General features: G+C 47.8%; 1 protein-coding gene across 1 annotated transcript in view; it reads left to right on the forward strand.

Moving 5' to 3' along the window:
* The first annotated feature begins 1779 nt into the window (after positions 1-1779).
* Positions 1780-20825, forward strand: part of CUNH3orf52 (chromosome unknown C3orf52 homolog) — a 32299-nt gene continuing 13253 nt past the window's right edge. The window contains exons 1-3 of the mRNA XM_039250350.1: positions 1780-2014; positions 9264-9393; positions 19383-19510. Of these exons, the coding sequence (XP_039106281.1) occupies positions 1877-2014; positions 9264-9393; positions 19383-19510 (396 nt within the window). The 5' untranslated portion in view covers positions 1780-1876. The remainder of the gene's footprint in view (positions 2015-9263; positions 9394-19382; positions 19511-20825) is intronic.

A 20825-nucleotide genomic window follows, 5' to 3' on the forward strand; every position in this document is an offset into this window, starting at 1 on the left:
CACTGCACCCCCATGTCCTATCTGTCCCACCTTCTGGATGGGGCCTGAGTTGATGGCCCGATTTACAATTGCACCTCCTCTCTCCCCTAACCTTCACCACTTGACATTCCGGCTCCCTCCCTCTGCTTTATTTTTCTCCATAGCACACATACTTTCTAATATTCTAGAAATGTCGTTTAAGTTTGTTTCCCTCATTAAACAGGAGCCTCACCATGGCAGTGATTTTTTATTTAGCTACCTCTTCAGACAGACCTCAAGCACCCAGAAGAATATCTGACATGTAGCAAGCACTCAGTGCTATTTGTTGAATTAAATCGGACTGAATCTGTGCTGCATTTAACATGGTACAGGGCGTACTGGTACCAGAGAAGGGCGTGGATGACTTCTGGGGGAGGATGCAAGTCAGGGAAGGTTTAGTGGTGAAAGTCCATCTCAGCTAGAATTTAAAGGTGGATGGGAATTGTCCATGCAGAAAGTGGGTGGGGAAAACATTGCAAGCAAAGGGAACATCGTATCCAAACACGTTGGGGTGGCAACAGAATGGGCTATGTGAGGGCCAGCCCGGAAGAGGAATGTGACCAGACCAGACTACTGAATGTCTGAGAAGACAAGATGTCAGTTACTGTAGGGAAAGATAGGGTGCAGGCTCCTTTCTCTTGGCACCCCAGATTCATTTTCTTCTCTGAGCTTTAGGAGGCTGACCCCTGACTTCCATCAACAGTTTCAACGGAAAGGAGAGTGGCAGGTAGGGAGAAAGGTCACGGTATTTATTCCTGTCTGTCTCCTGCCTGCTGGGCTACTGCTGGAAGTGGCAGCAACTTTTCTGTGACTTATAGAGCCCATGGGGAGGGCCCTCCTCCAAGGCTCCGGTTCTGAGGCTCCAGTGCCTTTTAGGTCCGTGGGTTATGATGGCTTTCTGATGTCCTTTGTCCTTGGGTGCCCTAACATCCCTTCTTGGTTCTCTTAACCCTTGATCCTTTGTTAAAAAGCATCTTTGAGAACTCCCAGCTGAGAATGCAGCCTGACTGCTGCAGAATGTGCCAGTGCGAGCGGAGGCGGGAAAGCAGAAGGCAGCGCAGGCCAGCCGTGAGCGGCTGCAGTCAGCATGACCCCCTCCAGCAGGCAGAGGGAGTCCGGACGATCTGGTGCCGGCCAACCAGCAACCAGAGCCCCAATATTCAGGAAGGGTCTGAGTAGTAGGCAGGCTTTTGGACACAAGTCGACCTCTTCTGAAGATCGCTTCTTTCCATGCATCCTGTCCACACCTCCAACTGCTGCTCCATACGTGTGCTGGGGGCAAGCCCGCTCTGAACAGAAGCACGAGATGATCAACACCGTGCTGAGCAAACAAAACCCCGGGCTCCCCGAACCAGAAGTTCTGCGCGAGCGCGTGTAGCCTTCCTACTTGCTAGATGATTCGATGAATGAACGTGCGCTCGGCAGAGACCGCTGGGGCAAGCCCCGGCCGCAGACGGCCCCTGGAGGTGGAATGCTACCTTTCCCCCGTGGCTGGCGCTGCGGCGCCCGGCCGGGCCGCGCCTGCCACCCAACCGGGCCCTCGGCTCAGCTTCTGCTTCGGGTCTGCGCGGACAGGGAAAGGCAGAGCCGGCCCAGCCATGAACAAACCAGAAAAACAGCCCTCCTCTGCTCGGTCCGCGAGCCCACAGTAGGCGCGGCGGCTCTGACCCGGCGGGGGCCCGGGGCGCCTCCCCTACGCCGGTGCCGCCCCGCCCCGTCCCGCCCGCTGCCCGAGGTCTGCCCCGCCGCGCCCGCGGGGGGCGGGGTGTGCGCCCGCGGGGAGGCGGCTCTGGACTCTGCACCCCGTCTTGTGTGCGCCCTGCTTCTCGCGGGCTGCTCAGCCCTCCCCTGCCTGCTCATGGAAGGCGCCGGATCTCCATCGACGGGGGAAGAGCTGGAGCTCTCGGTGCTCGGCGGACAGCCGGACGAGCAGAAGCCTCTCAACGGCACCGTCCAGGTCATCCCTCTCTCGGTCGAGGAGCCCGGCGCAGCCCAGGTAAGGCCGGCTGGCTCCCGGGGCGGTGTCGGAGCGCGCCCTGAGCGGGGCCGTGGGCCCGGACCCCGGCCGGCACGCTCGCCGTCGCGCGTTTCCAGCCAGCTCTCCCCGCATCGCAGACGCGGGGCGCTGGTGGTGCGCGCGGGGCTCTTCCGAACCGAGTGGACGCGGGCGTGCGCTCCCTCCGGAGCCGGCCGCAGTCCCTGCGACCCCTCCGGTCCCTCCGGCCGCCGTGGAGCTTGAGGAACCCCACCCTGGAGGTGTGTGGCTCCTCCCTCCGGAGAGACAAGCCCCAAGGATAGAGGTGGTTTAAAAAAGTTCTGTAACTTTAAATTCTGTTTTGTTTTGTTTTTGTTCTTGTTTTTGTGTGTTCCAAGTAAGGAGAACTGGAGTGACAGATGGGGTCTTCTCCCTTTCTTCAGAATCTCGTTGCCTTACCTTTACTGCCTTGCCACTTCCACCCACCCTCCCCCTGACACCCTTTCCCGGCTCACATCCCTCAGACACACACTTTTTCAAAATTTTCCTGGTCTTTGACTTCTCCGGAAGAGAGGGGAGAAGCGAGTGAACTTGCCCTGCTCAGTTGATGGGAAACAATTCCAATGTTCTTGTCCCGAAGAACTAGACTAATGCGTTGCTCTTTGCTTGGGCTTCCTTTCAGTCTCTAAAGACCTCTTTTCCGCTCCGGCCCTAGCAGTGAACATTATTCATTCTCATCAAATGCTTGTAAACTAGAGGAGACTTTGAATTCACAGCCGTCTACCGTCTGATTAACCCCTAAGACTGGCTTGAGGTTTACAGGGTGCTTGGAATTCCTCTTATATGTGGCTCCAACGCGATCTTTTTAAGATCTCACTTCTGTACTCCCACGCCTTTGACTACTCTGCTGTTGATTTCAGGGATAAGCAAGGAAATCAGACGGTGAAAGCATTGCTTTTGCATGGGTTCCTGGAAACACTGTAAAGTCTGTTTTTAGAAGTACCTATGGATACCCTGGAGAGTGATTTGGGATATTATGAAGGAAAGGTGAACACCGCGGAGGAATGAAGGTGGATGGAAGATGGTCTCATATCTGTGCAGGTGGCTACCAGTGTGGGCTCTCTGCCTCAGCCCTCCAAGGCAGGGTCTAGGAACGGATTTGGGAATCCTTGCTTCATATTCGATAGACCCAGGACTCCCTAGTGACTCCCGGGACTGGATCCAGAGATAGGATTTTGGTGACAACTTCACCACTAAAGGTGTGCCCTGCGGCAAGGCGCAAAGGTCCGTGCTCCCAGGTAATGTGGTTAACTGGGCTTCTCTGGGAGGCCTGGGAATGCCTTGCTGAAAACAGATGAGTAGAAGCCACACGCACGTGGGGCATCGTATTCTGTAATTGTTTAGTACCTACCCAGGAGAGATTGCTCTCATGTTCTAATTAACTTCTTCGTCAGCCAGGTGTACACCGAGAGCCTAGACTTACTTCCTTGTCAATTAGCTTTGTAGGTCACCAAATAGGAAAAGCTATGGTGAGTGATGGAGTGGCGTCAAGGTGAAGGGTTACATGAGCACTTGGAGGGCATTCAAATATTTGAACAGGAAACATTAAAAAAGAGAAAATCCTCATCTAGCGTGTTAATCATTCTCTTCGGTTCTGTAGAATAAGCCGAAGTGTATTTTGTTTTATTATAAGTTCATTTATCTTGAGAGAGAGACAGTGCCTGAGGGAGGGGCAGAGAGAGAGAGGGAGAGAGAGAATCCCAAGCAGGCTCGGTGCTGTCGGCACAGAGCTGATGTGGGGCTCGAACTCACCCATAAGATCGTGATCTGAGCCAAAATAGAGAGTCGGACGCTTAACCGACTGAGCCACCCAGGCTCACCCCTGAAATGTACTTTATTTTTTTTTTTAGCTTATTTTTAAAAAAATTTTTTTAATGTTTTATTTATTTCTAGGAGAGAGAGAGAGAGAGAGAGAGAGACAGCGTGAGCAGGGGACAGTCAGAGAGAGAGGGAGTCACAGACTCTGAAACAGGCTCCAGGCTCTGAGCTGGCAGTCAGCACAGAGCCCGACGCGGGGCTCGAACCCACGAACCGCGAGATCATGACCTAAGCGAAAGTCGGACGCCTAACCGACTAAGCCACCCAGGCGCCCCCCTGGAATGTACTTTAAATTGAAAAGTCAACTACTGTACAGTCCTGTAAAATGCTGCCATGCACAAGCACAAGATCCAGGCATCTGAGAACTTTGTGTGTAGGTCACCTTCAACTCTATGCTGAGATTTCCAATTTTGAAATGTAGCTAAAGCCCATGTGTTTTCGGTAACCATATGCTTCGTACTTGTCATGTGCCAAGTACTTCTCCTCATATATAAATGCTTCTGATTACCCCAACAAACTTCAGAGGAAGCTGTCAGTATTTTGATTTGACAGATGAAGAAACTGCAAACTGGAGGCTCTGAGAAGTTACTAAAATACTCAGTGGTGATTCTGAGATCTGAACTCGGACTTTTTAGGTCTCATACCTAATACTGTTTTTATGGATTTATTTTAATGATAGAGAGAGAGAACATATGTAATTTATCCTCATGTCTAATTGCCTAAATTATATATTACCAATTTCTGTAAGTTCGGGGACTTTAGTGAACTATGAGTATCCGCGTAGCATATCTGCGATGAGGAGGGAGTTGCAGGTGGATGGGTGAAGAGGAGGGGACAGTTTTGGGACCGTTGGGAAGAAGACATCCCATATCATGGGTACCTTCCTGGTTGGAAGGTCTGATCTGGGAAGGTATACAGAGGTGGTGGAAAGAACTTTTTTCCCTTTCTTGATCTGGGCTTGGAGCTTGAAGGAAAGGAATGTAAGCCACTGAGTTTACTTTGCCTGTTGTCACTGTACACATGGCAATATAGTTGAGTCAGGAATGAAAAGGAAGTTATGGGTAATAGAGGGAGACTGGTTTTCTTTTATAGCTCATCACATGGGCTCTGACCTTGGTTCCCGACTAGAAGTCCAGGAGACATTTTAAAAGATGGCGGCATCATCATAATAATAATGCAATAAATTGATAGTTTTAAGTAGGCAAGACTTCTGTGGATGGGCTAGCTAAAAATTAGTCCCATTGCTATGCCTTGTTCAGAATTTACGACAAGAATCAGCTAGATTTTTTATGTGTGGACAAGTGAATTAAATCCCACAATGAGATTACAAAGTACAGATTTTCCTACACGCTAAGAAAAAATTTCCAGATATGTACAATATCTGCTCCTAATTGAGCCAAAGAGAAGAAAAGCTTTTTTTTTTTTTTTTTTTTTTTTTTTTTTTTTTTTTTTTTTTTTTTTTTTTTTTTTTTTTTTTTTTTTAGGAGAGAGAGAGACAGCGTGAGCAGGGGAGGGCCAGAGAGAGAGGGAGTCACAGACTGAAACAGGCTCCAGGCTCCGAGCTGGCAGCCAGCACAGAGCCCGACGCGGGGCTCGAACCCACGAACCGCGAGATCATGACCCAAGCGAAAGTCGGACGCTCAACCGACTAAGCCACCCAGGCGCCCCGAGAAGAAAAGCTTTTTTAAAAAATTTATTTATTGTTTAATTTACATCCAAGTTAGTTAGCATGTAGTGCAACCGTGATTTCAGGAGTAGATTCCTTAGTGCCCCTTACCCATTTAGCCCATCCCCCCCCACACCCCCTCCAGTAACCCTCTGTTTGTTCTCCGTATTTAAGAGTCTCATGTTTTTGTCCCCCTCCCTGTTTTTATATTATTTCTGCTTCCCTTCCCTTGTGTTCATCTGTTTTGTATCTTAAAGATCCCATATGAGTGAAGTCATACGACATCTGTCTTTCCCTGACTGACTGATTCCGCCTAGCATAATACCCTCTAGTTCCGTCCAGGTAGTTGCACGGAAGGGCTTGTTGTATCCAAGAGATAGGTAGTCCTGCCATTGATGCAGGGCCTTTGGTCACGTATTTGGAGGTGAATATCTGGGGGAATGTTCAGAGGAAAGCTACAAAAATTCTTGAGCCACATAATGCAAATCACAGAACGTAAGATGCAGTTGGCAAACATCTCTGGAAAGCACTCTGCAGAAAAAGCTGCCTGTGGCTTCTCCTCTGGACCTAGAATTTGGGCGTGAGAGAAAGAAGATGCCAGTGAAGGAGGCAGTGTGTCTTTGTGATCTGGTTTTTAGGGGAATCTCAGTGTAGGGAGCACTCACCTGCTGTTTCAGAGGCTCTTCACCCTCAGGGCACAGTGGAATCTCTTGGAGGGGGGTAGATGACGTGTAAAGAATACACAGTTCTTGGTTGAATCTAATGTGCAGAGAGCTGGGAAGCACTGTCATTTGTCTTTGGGTTGGGAGTAGCCGACCGACTCCTTTACAATGGCTTAAAGTCTGAGAAGATTAATTTCGCAAAGGGTAGGGTCTCCCCCCTCGGGCTGGCGGCAGGACAGTGAACCGGCTGTAAGTTGGCAGCTTTGGGCTGGACAGGAAGATGCATTTTGTACAGGTGAGGGCTGTGTAATTCTGAGCTGATTGCCCTCGGATGTCAAAGGAGTGGTCCCGCTGTGCCCCCGGGATCCTAGTTTATTATCTGTAAGGGAAAACATTAGTGAAGGCACCAAGAGGCCAGAGAGGTGCATTGACCCGCATTCTGTGGGTCATTTGAACTTTAGCCCATTTCATTTTGTGCTAATCTTATGGTCCTGGCTGCTTCTTGTATAAGGACTGAAAATGGCGGGGCACCTGGGTGGCTCGGTTGGTTAAGCGTCCGACTCTTGGTTTCGGCTCAGGTCATGATCTCTCATTTTATGGGTTCGATCCCATGGCAGGCTTCGCGCTGGCGGTGCAAGGATTGGGATTGCCTTTCCTCTCTCTTTGCCCCTCCCCCACTCTCTATCTTCCTTTCAGAGTGAATCAGTAAACTTAAAAAAAAAAGGACTGAAAATGGCATGGAGTCGTTTTGTTCTTAGGGGCTCTGTAAGTAGGAAGATATAATCCTGTTCCCTGAGAAGTCAAAGATTCCTTGTACTGGGACTTCTTTTTCCCACGCGCCTTTCTGAGCCCTTGGCTTTGGTGGCTTTGGAGCAGTTTGCAATTGATTGGGTGAGAGGCGGCACTGTCCTTGAACTCCAGAAACACACTTACCTCGAGCACTTTTTTCTGTCCAGATGTTCCCTTTATTGCTCCTTCACACCTGACCGGAGGAGCCAATGTAAAGTTGCACTCAGGGGGCTTCAAAATGTGAGCTGTACTCTAGAATTTCTCCAAGTACCTTCTTAGAAGCCTCTACAACGAAGCCACACACATGTGTTACATGCCTCATACCTGAATGATGCACAAGAGTGGGATGTGAGAACAAGGAAGTTAAGGAGAACCCTCCTTCTATCTGGTTTCAGTTTACCTTAGACGATAAGCTGGTATCTGTTTATATTTGAACATGAAACCAGACAAGCAGGGGCAGATGGGCCGTGTGGACAGCTATGTTCGGGGGGAATTGCTCCATGGACCACGTGGCAGGGAGCCCTCCGCAAAAGGAGACATCTGACTTGCTTCCTGAAGAGGTGACGAGGCTTCAGGACAGAAGTCCCCACCCTGATAGAGCAACTGATTTAGTCTCGGAGGCTCAAAATTACAGATGGGGGCCTGCCCTCACCTCCTCAACCATCTGGTCCCCTGTGTCCAGGTAGGGCCTCGGGGTGTGTAGTTTATTTATTTTTATTATTATTTAAATTTTTTTTTAATGTTTATTCATTCTTGAGAGAGAAAGAGCATTAGCAGGGGAGGGGCAGAGAGAGAGGGAGTCACAGAATTGGAAGCAGGCTCCAGGCTTGGAGTCGTCAACGCAGAGCCCGACGCGGGGCTCGAACCCACTAACCTTGAGCTCCTGATGTGAGCTGAAATCAGATGCTTAACCGACGGAGCCACCCAGGCTCCCCTCGTTGTACGTGGTTTAAATTCCTCCTCAGCTGATTCTGATGTGCAGCGGGGCCTGGGAGCCTCTCCCCGAGAAAGTCTGAACTGTAGTCCTAAAGTGAGCACCTTCCTTCTTCCGCTGGCCACCAGCACCATCATGACGGGAGAGGAAGTAAACAGGGTGTCTTTTCAGGAGCAGGGCTCCAGAAGTGCCCCCTGCTGCTTTGTGGGACGAGAACACCGAGTGATGATTGCTGTCACTTGTTGAATTCCTAATGTTTGTTTAGCGCCATCTTTAGTTTCTACAACAGCCCTGGGTGCTCCCCTTGTCGTTTTCACAGTTGAGGATGTTGGGGCTGGTGAGCTTCAGGAGCTTGCTGACTGAGACGGTCCCTCTGCGGTCACTCTGCTCGTAAGCGTGGGGAGGGAGGCCCGATACAGACACACACTTCGTCCCCATCGCAGTCCTTGGTCTCTGTGTGCGAATTGCCTAATGGTTCAGTGGGAAGCAGAAGGGACCTTGTAGGGGCAGGTGGTGGCACCGAGTGGAGGTACCCGTGGCCACCGGGCCCACTCATAACCTGGAGCTCTGCACGATGGCACAGGGCGCTGTGAACGAAAGGGGCCAGCTTTGCAGGGACCACAGCCGGGATCAGCCCTGCCTACTCTCTGTACCTGCGTCTTGGAGATGGGCCAGTGCCTCCCGGGCGGGGCTGTTAGAATGAAATGAACTGGTGTTGGCAATCAATAAAGCATGGCGGTGGCTGCCTCACTACACCCACGGCAGCGTTTTTCCTGGTGTCTCTCCTCCTTTCACTTCCCTTCCCGGGCCCTAATTCTGTGGTATGGGTCACAGCCGTAGCCTCTTAGCTTTTGTACACATCATGTTTCTCTTATTCTTCACCTCTTGTGCTCCAGAACCTTCCACAGGTCCCCAGCACGCACCACACTAAGTCCAAACTGCTCTGACAGCATTCAGAAGCCTCTCAAGGATGCTCCAGCCTTTCACTCTCTCTAATCTTAGAGGTTATTACTTGTCACATTCCTGTTAGATGAGGCTCTTGGCCAAGTCCGTCACGGATCCACACCGCGGATGCTTGCGCTCTCCCGGCTTCAGAATGCCTTTCTCTGTCCAGCCTCCCGAATCCTGCCTAACTTCCCCACCTCGGGGCCACCAGGGGTTTTGTCCTTCACTTCTGTGTGAGGTTCCATTCTGCTTCTTCCTAAACACGTCTCTGTGGAGTGTAGCCCCCTAGAGGGCAGGATCCCGCTACCTTCCTTTCTGTATGACTAGCCCTTCGTGAGCATTCAGAAGTCCATGCTGAGACCAGTGGCTGCCTCACAGTGTCCCTCTGCTTTCCAGGCTGACAAGGAGAACCCTTGGAGCTCCTGTAATAAGAAATTGATTGGAAAATGCAAACTGTGGATGGTCATTGCCGCTGTTTTCCTAGGTCTCGTTGTAGTGATCATCATAAGCTTATGTCTTATTGGAGGTAAGAGGACGTAAATAGGACTAAGTTGGTGCATTATAAGAACACCTTTAATGTTTATGACTTACACTTGTTTATGATATGAAAGATGTGCTGATTGCTATTTCATTATAATATGAATTCAAAACTGATTTGGAATTGCTGTGAGTGGTAGCTATACATGATTCTTTATTTGCTTTATTTCACGTCTCTTTTGGTTTGCTTTATAACCTCTGAAAGAAGGGTGGAGACCAACATTTTGCTTTAAATTCTGCCCACTGGATCTTGAAGATTTCTTGCGTTAACTTAAACGCTAATTTATATTTATTGTATCTCTACATCTGCTTGCTTGAAATTTTTTCCTATCATTTTTTTGGTAAAATAATTATTGTACTTCATCTGATATACCTGGTATGTTATTATAATGATAAATAATGAATAGCCCATTTGAAAGCATCTTAAAAACTTCAAAAGAACCATCAATCTATACACTGTCATTAATTTATTTTGGAAATAAGTGTTTATTATATATATATTGGAAATTTGTGTTATGTGTGTTTACAAAACAAAAACATGGTGCTAACCAAATCCTTTACATATATTATTTTATTTATTATTTATTATTAATATGAAAATAATACACATTCAGTTACCCAAGAAGTCCATCTATAATATTAATATTTCGTTATATTTTCTTCTATCCTTTTCTCACTTACATTTTTAAAATTGAGATCAAATTTTTTTTTAATTGTCTTGTGGCCTACCTTTAGGATTTTTAATGCTATATTGAGACCATTTTGCCAATTCATTAGAAATTATTTGTGAGGGGTGCCTGGGTGGCTCAGTCAGTTGAGCATCCAACTTCAGCTTGGGTCATGATTGGTGAGTTCGAGCCCTGCATCGGGCTGTCCGCTGTCAGCACAGAGCTCACTCTGGATCTTCTGTCCCTCTCTCTGTCTGCTCCTCCCTCACTCGTGCACACTCTCTCTCTCTCTCAAAAATAAGTAAACATTAAAAAACTTATTTGTGAACACTTTCTTTGAATGACTGTGTGATGTAGTCTTCCACACCATTTTAAAGCATTTTTGAATAGTTGCTGGGGCACCTGTGTGGCTCAGTCGGTTAAGCGTGTGACTTCAGCTCAAGTCATGATCTTACAGTTTGTGGGTTCAAGTCCCACATCGGGCTCTGTGCTCACAGCTAGCTCAGAGCCTGGAGACTGTTTCAGATTCTGTGTCTCCCTCTCTCTCTGACCCTCTCCTGCTCACACTGTCTCTCTCTCTCTCAGAAATAAATTAAAAAATTTTTAAAAAGTTGCTAATTTTTTATGATTATTGGTATTAAGGTTTTCGTGATGCATAAATATAGGACCCTCCAGTGGGCGATCATTTCAGCTTTAAAATAGGAAAGAAGAAAATTGTTTTTATTTATAAGTGGGGATGATTGCAGGGGCCAGGAAGTCGGGATACTTTTTCTGGAGTTGGGATACTCTTGAGGGTGATCGGGTCTCCACAAGGATGTGGGTTGAGTTGGATTCTTCTTAGTAAACCCAGTCTTGGGTGAGAGCAAGACTGAGGAGCCCCCGAGTCTCTCCAGAAGGGGTCCTGGGAATTTCCTCAGGAATTCCACTTGCCCTTCACCGCATGTTCCTCCTCCCCACCTCCTCCTCTCCTGTCTCAAGGGCTTAAAGTCCATGAAGGAATAGGAAAGTTGGAAGATCTATGCCAACCTCCAGCAGGCGAGTTTCTCAGGCAAGCACCATGTGTGCTTAGTTACTTAAGGCATAGGTGAAGTGGGATGGGTGATCCTTGGAGGCCATGGGCTGGTTTTGAGGTAGGGAGAAGGTGATAAGAGGTGCCAGCCCTCTCCATCATGTTGAGGACAGCAGATTTGGGGCGGACCTTCATAGTCCCTCTTCCCATCAGCTCCCACACGTGGATGTCGAAACTGAGGTTGAGGCGTGCAGCCTTGTCCCGTCACAATTAGGTGGTGCTCTCCTGGAGGCTGGCCGACTTGTCTCTTCGCATCTGGGGCCTCTAGCAGAGGATGATACAGCAGATCCAGTTGGTTTGATATTCAGGATTCTAACGCACAAGACCCGAGAGCTGTCTTCCATTCTCAAAGCTCATCCAACCTCTTCACAAACAGGGATCTGCAGAGGAAGACGTTCCATTTCCCTCCACGGTTTCTCGGGGGACGTGAGAGGTCGCAGGATAATATTCGGGGAAGAGCTCTGTGCCACGTGGAGTTGTTCATTTTCGATGTGGCTATTAAATCGTATTTAAAAATGTAATGCTATAGAGAGATTTGCAAACTTTTCACATTTTTTAAATCAGAGCAATACTTTTACTTTACTTGACACCTCAGCCCTCAGGGGTTTGGGCCTTTGGTGGTGGTAGGAGTTTGCAGTAGGTAAAAGGGGCAGGGACAGGGCGCCCCTCCGTGACAGTCCCGGCCTCCCCCGGAGCCAGCTCTGTAGGTACTTCTGGGATGATAGTATATAGTAATTGTCATTGCCCAATTGCCAAGCCCCAGCAAAGGAATCAGATTCTTAGAACTTCTGAGCTCTGTGTGGAAAACACTGCTGTCTGGAAAAGCACGGTGTTAGGAGAGTCATGGGCGGCACACATGACTGTCTGGCTTCATTAAGAAATCGGGGCGCCTGGGTGGCTTAGTCGGTTAAGCGTCCGTCTTTCGCTTAGGTCGTGATCTCGCAGTTCGTGGGTTCGAGCCCCGCGTCGGGCTCTGCACTGACTGCCAGCTCAGAGCCTGGAGCTTGTTTCAGTCTGTGACTCCCTCTCTCTCTGACCCTCCCCTGCTCACGCTGTCTCTCTCTCTCTCCTAGAAATAAATAAAATTAAAAAAAAAAAAAAAGAAATGAGGTTCCTCAGGGGCACCCGGGTGGCCCCGTTGACTGGGCGTCAGACTCTTGCTTTCAGCTCAGGTCGTGATCTCATGGTTCATGATCTCACGGTTCTCAAGATCGAGCTCTGTGCTGACAGCACTGAGCCTGCTTGGGATTCTCTTTCCCTCTCTCTCTGTTCCCCCCCAACCCCTTTCTCTCTCTCTGTCTCTCTCAAAATAAATAAATAAACATTAAAAATGTTTTTGAAAAAAAAGTGAGGTTCCTCCTGAGCTGCCTTCACCATTTTTTTTTGGCCTCCTTCTTCCCTTCCTCTAGCTCCTCGGTGTCCTGTCTCGGGGTTCCGTGTACGCAGACGGAGGCTCTGAGGCAGAGGTGTTAATAACTGTGGAGCTGGAGTGGACACAGGAGCAGACACGAAGCAGGCCCCACAGTGGAAGGGTAATTAGCTGAGGAGGGCACATTGGGGTCCCCAAGGAGAGGTATCCACTGCAGAGGGATATCTTGTCACTAACAGTGTTAAGAATGGCCATCAACTAAGGTCTGTTTTATTATTGCTAATTTTCTGCAGATTGTGCACCCCTTATTGCCTGCACCAAGGGGGTGCTGTCCAGCCGCTTCACCCTTGGCATGCCATGGAAGTGATGGCAAATTCAGGATCATGACTCTGCTTACAACACTGAGCCGGGGCTGCTGACACCCTGTTCAGGAGGGGTTAGCACTCTGCCAGGCTCACGGTAGACAGTGAAATCTTTATAAAGTGGCCAAGTTTGGGAGCAGAGCCCAGGGAATTCTGTTGAGTCTGAAGGCTTGGTTTTGTCTCAGCTCTTGAGGGGAGAGATAATGATAGATTCTCTTCTCTCTAAAGAATCATGAGTTTCTTGATATAAATGGTAAAGGCGGGGTGGGGGGGGAAGCCTTCCTTTTTCTCTCTCTCTCTCTCTCTCTTTCTCTCTCTCTTTCTGAGAGTCAACTTCTTTCTGGATAATTTGGAGGATCCTTCAGTGATAAGCATCCTTCAGTGTTCTGCTTTTTTCACTGATTCGCCCCAGCCAGGAAGGGGAGAGACCTGAGTAACACCCTACGAATGAAACTCTACCTGGATTGGGCAAAGTATGCTAAATGTTACAAAAGCCAAACTGTGGCAAGTAGATGGGCACTTGGAAATTTAAAGGTGATCAGATTTAACACTGTGGGGACGCTTATGTGATACCCTCCAGCATTAGATTTCTGCTTGATTTCTTTGTTCTCTTGACATACAGGCTTTTCCGTGAGTAGGAATGCTGTGGTACCAAGATACTTGCTCAACCTGACCTGAACGAATTATGCATTTTCTCTAAGTTTCAATGTCTTCATTTTAAAATGAAAACATTTGGGGCATCTGGGTGGCTCAGTTGGTTAAGAGTCCAACTTCGGCTCAGGTCATGATCTCACAGTTCATGAGTGCAAGCCCTGAGTCAGGCTTTGTGCTGACAGCTCAGAGCCTGGAGCCTGCTTCAGATTCTGTGTCTCCTTCTCTCTCTGCCCCTTCTCCCACTGGCTCTCTATCTCTCTCTCAAAGATAAATAAACATTTAAAACATTTTTTTTAAATGAAAACATTAGTGTTTAACTCCTAGGGTTGATTTGAGAATTACATGAGAATTACACCCACCAGGGCATAGCTGAGTATCTGCACATGATGCTTAGTAAAGTAGCTACTCTTCCTGTTGTCCAGGCTTGATATCTGGAAACTGTTTTTGATCTCCTCTTCTCTCCTATATCTAGGTCGTAGTCAAAGATGCAAGCAGACACTTCAGAAGTGGCGTGTGCTGAATCGATTGTTTTGCCTTTCAGTTGGTCTAAGAGCCACGTTTTATGTCACAGTGTGTCAGCAGACAGGTTGCACAGGGCAGTGCTCCCTGGTGCAGGGTGACTCATGGGAAAACCCGAGGCAGACAGCACTAGCAAGTTATAAACTAGCAAGGCCTTCAGGGGCAGGAACTTAGTAGCAAATGTGTAGGCCCAGGTCCTTGAAGTTTTTTTGTGTTTTCACCTCTTTCTCTTTTCCTCAAACTTCATATGTTTCTCCACCTTTCCAAGACCAGCCTCTTCCCTTAATGCTCTCTGTCGGAATCTCCCCAGCTTCTCCTAACCCACAGACCTTTAGATAGCTCCTTGTCTGGCTGAGCGTCCGGGGTTTTCTCAACGTGGGCCTCTTCAAATGTGTGGCCATTGTCTGTCATTCAAATTTTTCTTCCCTCAGAATCTTGCTACTTCACGTTAGGATTTTTTTTTTTTTCTTTTTCTCTTTTTTCACTGGCAGACTTCTAGAAACAGAGGCCTGCATTTCGATCTTGCCTCCTGATTACTCCCCAACCCACTGGTTCCAAGTTGTTCTTCTCAACGTTACCAGTAATTGCTTGATCACGAAGCCCAGCGGCCTCTCCCGCATCCCTGCTTGATTTGGAGTCCAGTTCTGTTGAGGGTTTTATGTTCTTGTGGGTCTACAGAACTCCTGGGCCTCACGTCTCCTGCCGCTTCTGCCTTTGGCTCCACATGTGGTACTTGAAGCTTGTCTTCAACCTTCTGACTTTTCACACTCTACACCCTTTCCCTTGAGGAGCCTATTCACTCCCAAGGCAGCAGCCACCCTCTTGGAGATGACTCCTAGATCTACACACACACACTTACCCTGAATTTGAGTCATACTCTTGGCCGGAGATCTCTACCTGATCGTCTCCATCATTATATGAAACTACTGTTCATCTGTATCCCCTTTCCCCGTTGGCTCACTCTGTAGTTTCATGGTGACACGTGAGGCTCCGTTTATTCCCCCTCTGCCACCATCCATCTGAAAACCTTCAGGCAATTTCTTCAACTTCCTTAGCCTCAGTTTCCACATTTATGAAATATTAATGATTTCTGAATCTGAATCTATAGATGGACCCTGAGCCTACTGTTTACTAGCTCAACCTGACCTGAACAAATTATCCATTTTCTCCAAGCTTCAATGTCTTCATTTTAAAATGAAAATAAGGGGCACCTGGTTGGCTGAGTCAGTTAAGTGTCTGATTCTTGATTTCAGCTCAGGTCGTGGTCTCACGGTTCGTGGGATTGAGCCCCACATCAGGCTCTGGGCTGACAGCATGGAGTCTGCATGGGATTCTCTCTCTCCCTTCCACATTCTCATGCGTACTTTGTCTCTCTCTCTCTCAAAATAAATAAGAACTTTAAAAAAATAAATAAAATGAAAACTTTAATATTAAACTCATAGGGTTGATTTGAGATTTCCGTCTGCAAGCATGCAGCCCAGTGTCTGTACGTAATGGTTAGTACGGTAGCTATTCTTCCTGTCGTCCGGGCTTGATATCTTGGAACTGGTTTTGATCTGTTCTTCTCTCCTGTATCCATGGAGTCATCAAATCTTATCCAGTCTTATCCAGTCATTCCTTGGTAGTACCTGGATAGCAACCGTTATCAGTGACTGCCCACTTGCTGCAGGCTACTGTGTGGGGATTCTGTATGTGTTGCTTCCCACTTTTCCCATTTCCCACTATGGAGCTGTTGATATTTCTGTTGAGAAAACAGCTTCAGAGATTTAAGTGACTAATGCAGCTCACACAGCTAATGAATAGTAGCCAACACCGAGGTTCAAACTAAGTCTGACTGCCATCAAAGCCAGTTCGGTCTCCACCATCTCAGGCTTTCTCCTTCCCTCCCTCCTTCCTTCTGATCTCCACTGCCCTTCAGTCAGAATCAGTCTCTCCCAATCTTGTGTCTTGTGGTGTGTCCGCCTCATCCTTCCCAGTTCCTTTCTTCCCATCCATCACCAGATTTTCCTCCACTTCCTTCCTGGGAGACATTTGAAAACTTCCATCATCTCCTGAAGACATCTGGCATTTAAGGCCTCCTTCTGAAGCCTCATTTCTTATATTCCAGCCAAAGAGATGTTTTGTGTATCTCCAATATACTTTGTATATTTTGTGATTCATTTATTTTTATAATTTTTAATTTAAAAATATTTTATTTATTTATTTTTATTTTTTAAAATTTATTTTTATTTCTATTTTTTGAGAGAGACAGAGCACAAGTGGGGGAGGGCCAGAGAGAAGGAGAGAAAGAATCCCAAGCAGGCTCTGCTCCATTAGCACAGAGTCAGACATGGGGCTCAAACCTACGGTGAGATCATGACCTGAGCCAAGATAAAGAGTTGGGCGCTTAACTGACTGAGCCACTCAGGTGCCTCGTTTTTAAATTTTTTTAAGTTTATTCATTTATCTTGAGAGAGACAGAGATAGCGTGAGTAGGGGAGAGGCAGAGAGAAAGAGAGAGAGAGAGAAAATCCCAAGCAGGCTCTGCACCATCAGTGGACAGCCTGATGGAGGGCTTAAAAGCACAAAACTGTGAGATCATGACCTGAGCTGAACCCAAGAGTCAGACGCTTAACCGACTGAGCCACCCAAGCGCCCCTGTTTCGTGATTTTTTAAAAAACACTTTCTCTCACTCCAGATACAGTCTTATTAGTGGCATAAAAACTCTCCTGATTGGATAAGTCATTGTTAGTATTATTGTAACAAACACAACTGTTTTAGCCAGGTGTTGATACAGATTCATTATTTGGATGATATAAGTGTCTGTCATTGGAGCTCTTTTGGTGTGTCTTCTCAGAGTCTTTGAATTCAGCAGTTGTGTGAATCCTGAATTCATTTTCTGGCTTTCCCTGGTCCTTTCCAGGATAGTGCTATCTGCTATGGAACTATAATGTGGTGGTTGTAATCAAGATACCCATCACAGCATTATTACTCTGGAAAGTGAAGACACTAAGCCAATTATGAGCCAATTATGAACCTTATGGAGCCATTAGAATAATCTTTGAAAAGAATTCCAGACACCAGGGGAAACAGATTTTGTTATGTTGTTATGTTGTTAACAACAACAATAACAACAGAATCAAGACAAATAAGCAATAGTCTTCTAATGGAGCCTTAAAATATATAACATAAAATATGAGGGGAGACGCCTGGGTGGCTCAGTCAGTTGAGCTTCTGACTTCAGCTCAGGTCATGATCTCATGGCTCGTGGTTTTGAGACCCATGTTGGTCTCTGTGCTGACAGCTGAGAGCCTGGACCCTGCTTTGGATTCTGTGTCTCCCTCTCTCTCTCTGCGCCTCCTCCTCTCATGCTCTGTCTCTCTTTCTTGCTCAAAAATAAACATTAAAAAAAAATTTTTAGGGGCGCCTGGGTGGCTCAGTCGGTTAAGCGTCCGACTTCGGCTCAGGTCATGATCTCATGGTTTGTGGGTTCCGGCCCCGCGTTGGGCTCTGTGCTGACAGCTCAGAGCCTGGAGCCTGTTTCAGATTCTGTGTCTCCCTCTCTCTCTGACCTTCCCCTGTTCATGCTGACTCTCTCTCTCCCTCTCTCAGAAATAAATAAAACATTAAAAAAATTAAAAATTTTTTAAAATAAAATATGGGGGAAGACTTGTTGGTTAAGGAGTTACTAGTAATTTTTTCTTGTTTTCTGCTATTTCCTGTACTTGGCAAGTTTGCAGCTATGCAGACATAACTTTACTGTCAGACAAAATAATGTAATGACTTACAACAAACAAGGGTGCAGAGGTCATTCCCTGTGTTTGGGGCCCTCAAGATTATGCCTAGATCCAATGATTTGCCGGGAGAACTCATGGGCCTCAGCATGTAGTCATAGAGACGATTACAGTTCATCATTGCGAAGTGATAGAAAGCAAAATCCAGAGGAAACTAGACACAAACTTCAGGACACACTTACGTGCTCCAGCAATGAGATGTAACAACGCGTGTGAAAGGTTGTCTACCAGGGAAGCTCATTAGAGGCTCGGTGCCCAGGGGTTTTTATTGGGGTTATTCCCATAGGCAGCGTTTGCCTGGTACATAGTAAAGTTCCAGATGCCCAGAAGGAAAGGAGGTGTTCAGCATAAGCCACGCTGTTTATACCAACAGTTTGAGGCACAGTGAGCCCCTCTTCGGAGAGGTGGGAACCCTCCCCAAATCCAGGTTCCCAGAGGCCAGCGAGGGGCCCGCCTTGAGCAGGCCTTTCTCAGCTGCTCATCTCAGGCCATGTGAGCTCTTTTCTGCACGTTCCCTCGTTCCTCATGCGTCCCATTTCCTGACCTGTGCAAGGAGATAAATATCAGCGTTCTTACTTCTTTTCACCTGCCCTTCCATCATTCACTGATGGCATTTTCAAAGTCTCGTAAAAGAGGCTGCTTATGTTATGTCTGAACTTTGGGATCTGTGAGGAAAGTCTAAGGCAGCGCGGACACCTGCTTCTACCACCCACGCCTTTCTCAGGGCCCGAGAGGTGCTTCCTTTGGGCGCCCAGCCGTGAGGCCCGCGCGGAGCCCGGGGAACAGAGTCAGTACCATGAGTGCCAGCTTCTAGCCCCTGGCCCCTGACTTTGTGTGTTTTTCCTTTGGCTTTAACTGCTTAAAACTCAATGAGCTCATCGTCATTAGAGTGCTGGCAGCCACACGGACCTCATTACGCCAGGAACGCAAGGCCCTGGGGCTCTGTGTCCAGTTAGGTGTCCCTTCTACAAACAGAATGGGTCAACATCTGTCTCGTGCAGAACACAGACTGCAGAGCCATGGCTTCATGCCCACCATTGGTCGTCTTGGGCAATGTCAAGACATTGGCTCATTTCTAGTCCCACGCTGTTCTGGTCCATGATGTCCCTTTCTCAGCGTGGTCTTGGGGAGCCCAGAATGGAGGTGATTCACTGAAGTTCCTGCTCCCCCCGATCCCTGTCCCCCGTCGCCCGCCATTCACCCACAAACCCCCTTCAACGCCTGCCGCGACACCCACGTATGTAGCTAAGGTTGCAGGTTCAGTTTAACAAGGAAATTCATGTTCTTCCACTCACCCCCACCGGCTTTACCCATTTGTATTCGATGGAATCTGGGACCTGTTCTGGTCTAAAACACACAGATAAAATTGTCATAACGGAGGCAGGGCCCCTCCATTTGGTATTTTGATATTACCAAGAAGACAACGCCTTTCTGCGTGTGCCTGCTTACTGTGTCTAGGTTCTGTCCTTGATGAATGCTCCTTGCTTTTTGCAGCAGCCAGTGGAACAGTGTATTATGTGAAGCATGTGTTTACTCGTATTTTTTAATCCCCTCCCTCTTTAGCAACTTACATTGATGAAGATGAAAATGAAATACTTGAATTATCATCAAATAAAACATTCTTGGTCATGCTAAAGGTTCCAGAGGACTGTGCTACTGAAGAGGAGCTGCCTGACCTGCTCAGGAAAAGGGTAATTATATCTTAATCATTGTTTACCAAATGCTTAACATGAGAATGGGTTCTTGGAGAAGAGCTGGCATAGGGCTATCAGGTAAGTAGCTTCGGGCTTGGATTCTTTGTCTGGATTTTGGCAGAAACTGATGCTTAGACATGGATTTTCCCCATAGTGTGTAGCCTGAGAGAAGAGCCTTGACTGCCAGCTAAATGCGTCCTGGAGGACAGTGTTCAGTTTCCTCACTCCGGTCTTACACTGGATTCAACCTGTCGTGTCACTGAGGATCTGTGGTGTGCTAGACAGCATGCCAGGTGTCAGGGCCATAAGATCTGTGCCCTCAGTGGGGGTTCCCAGTCCAAGAAGAGGAAGCAATTAAGTAGTTCTAAAACAGTGTGCTATGTTCTATCATGGAGATACTTATAGACTATTTTAAAGCCACAAAGGAGGGGCATCTAAATTACCTGAGATGAGGGTGGAGGCTTGGAGGGCTTCATGGAGGAGGTGATACTCAGGATGAGTCTTGAAATCTGAGGCAGGAGTGTTCTAGATAAAAGAGCAGAGATAAAAGAGCAGCGGTGTGCTGCTGCCCCTGGGTACCGTGTGGTGGGGACTTGCAGATGTGAGACATGGCTTTCCTATTCTTTGGCAAGGCACTGAAAATTTTTAATCTGTTTGTGGACATGGTCAGCCTTTCATTTGAGCCCTTCTGTGTGGTGGTGGAGAAACTCTGGAGGCTGAGAGCTTAGTTAGAAGGTACTGCAGTGGTTCAAGTGACAGATGTCGGGGGCCTTGCCCCAGGGCACTGGCAGGGGGAATAAGGAAGATCCAAGTGAGCTGTTTTTGTTCTTGTTTAGTTTTTGAAATGTTTATTTATTTTTGAGACAGACAAAGACAGATCGTGAGCAGCACAGGGGCAGAGAGAGGGAGACACAGAATCGCAAACAGGCTCCAGGCTCCAAGCTGACAGAGCCCAGAATGGGGCTGAAACCCACAAACCGTGAGATCATGACCTGAGCTGAAGTCGGTCGCTTAACCGACTGAGCCATTCAGGCGCCTCTCAAGTCAGTTTTAAGAGGTCTTCTTACGCAACAGGACTTAACGGCCAGTTGGATGTGGGGATGAAGGAGAGCATGACTCCAGGCTCCTAATTGGGTGGCCGAGTGAGTGGATGGTGGCATTGTTTCGTGGAGCAGGAAACGCAGGAGAGGATCCTTTGCACAATATGAGGGCTGTGCAGCCTCACCATGGGGGCTGGTTGGGTTCACAGCCAGACCCAGAAAAGTATATGATAAGAGAATCTAAGCCAGACCAGCCTGTCGCGCTCTTCTCT

This window comes from Hyaena hyaena, unplaced genomic scaffold (genome assembly GCF_003009895.1).
Source record: "Hyaena hyaena isolate Hyena2069 unplaced genomic scaffold, ASM300989v1 scaffold_366, whole genome shotgun sequence".
NCBI lineage: Eukaryota > Metazoa > Chordata > Mammalia > Carnivora > Hyaenidae > Hyaena > Hyaena hyaena.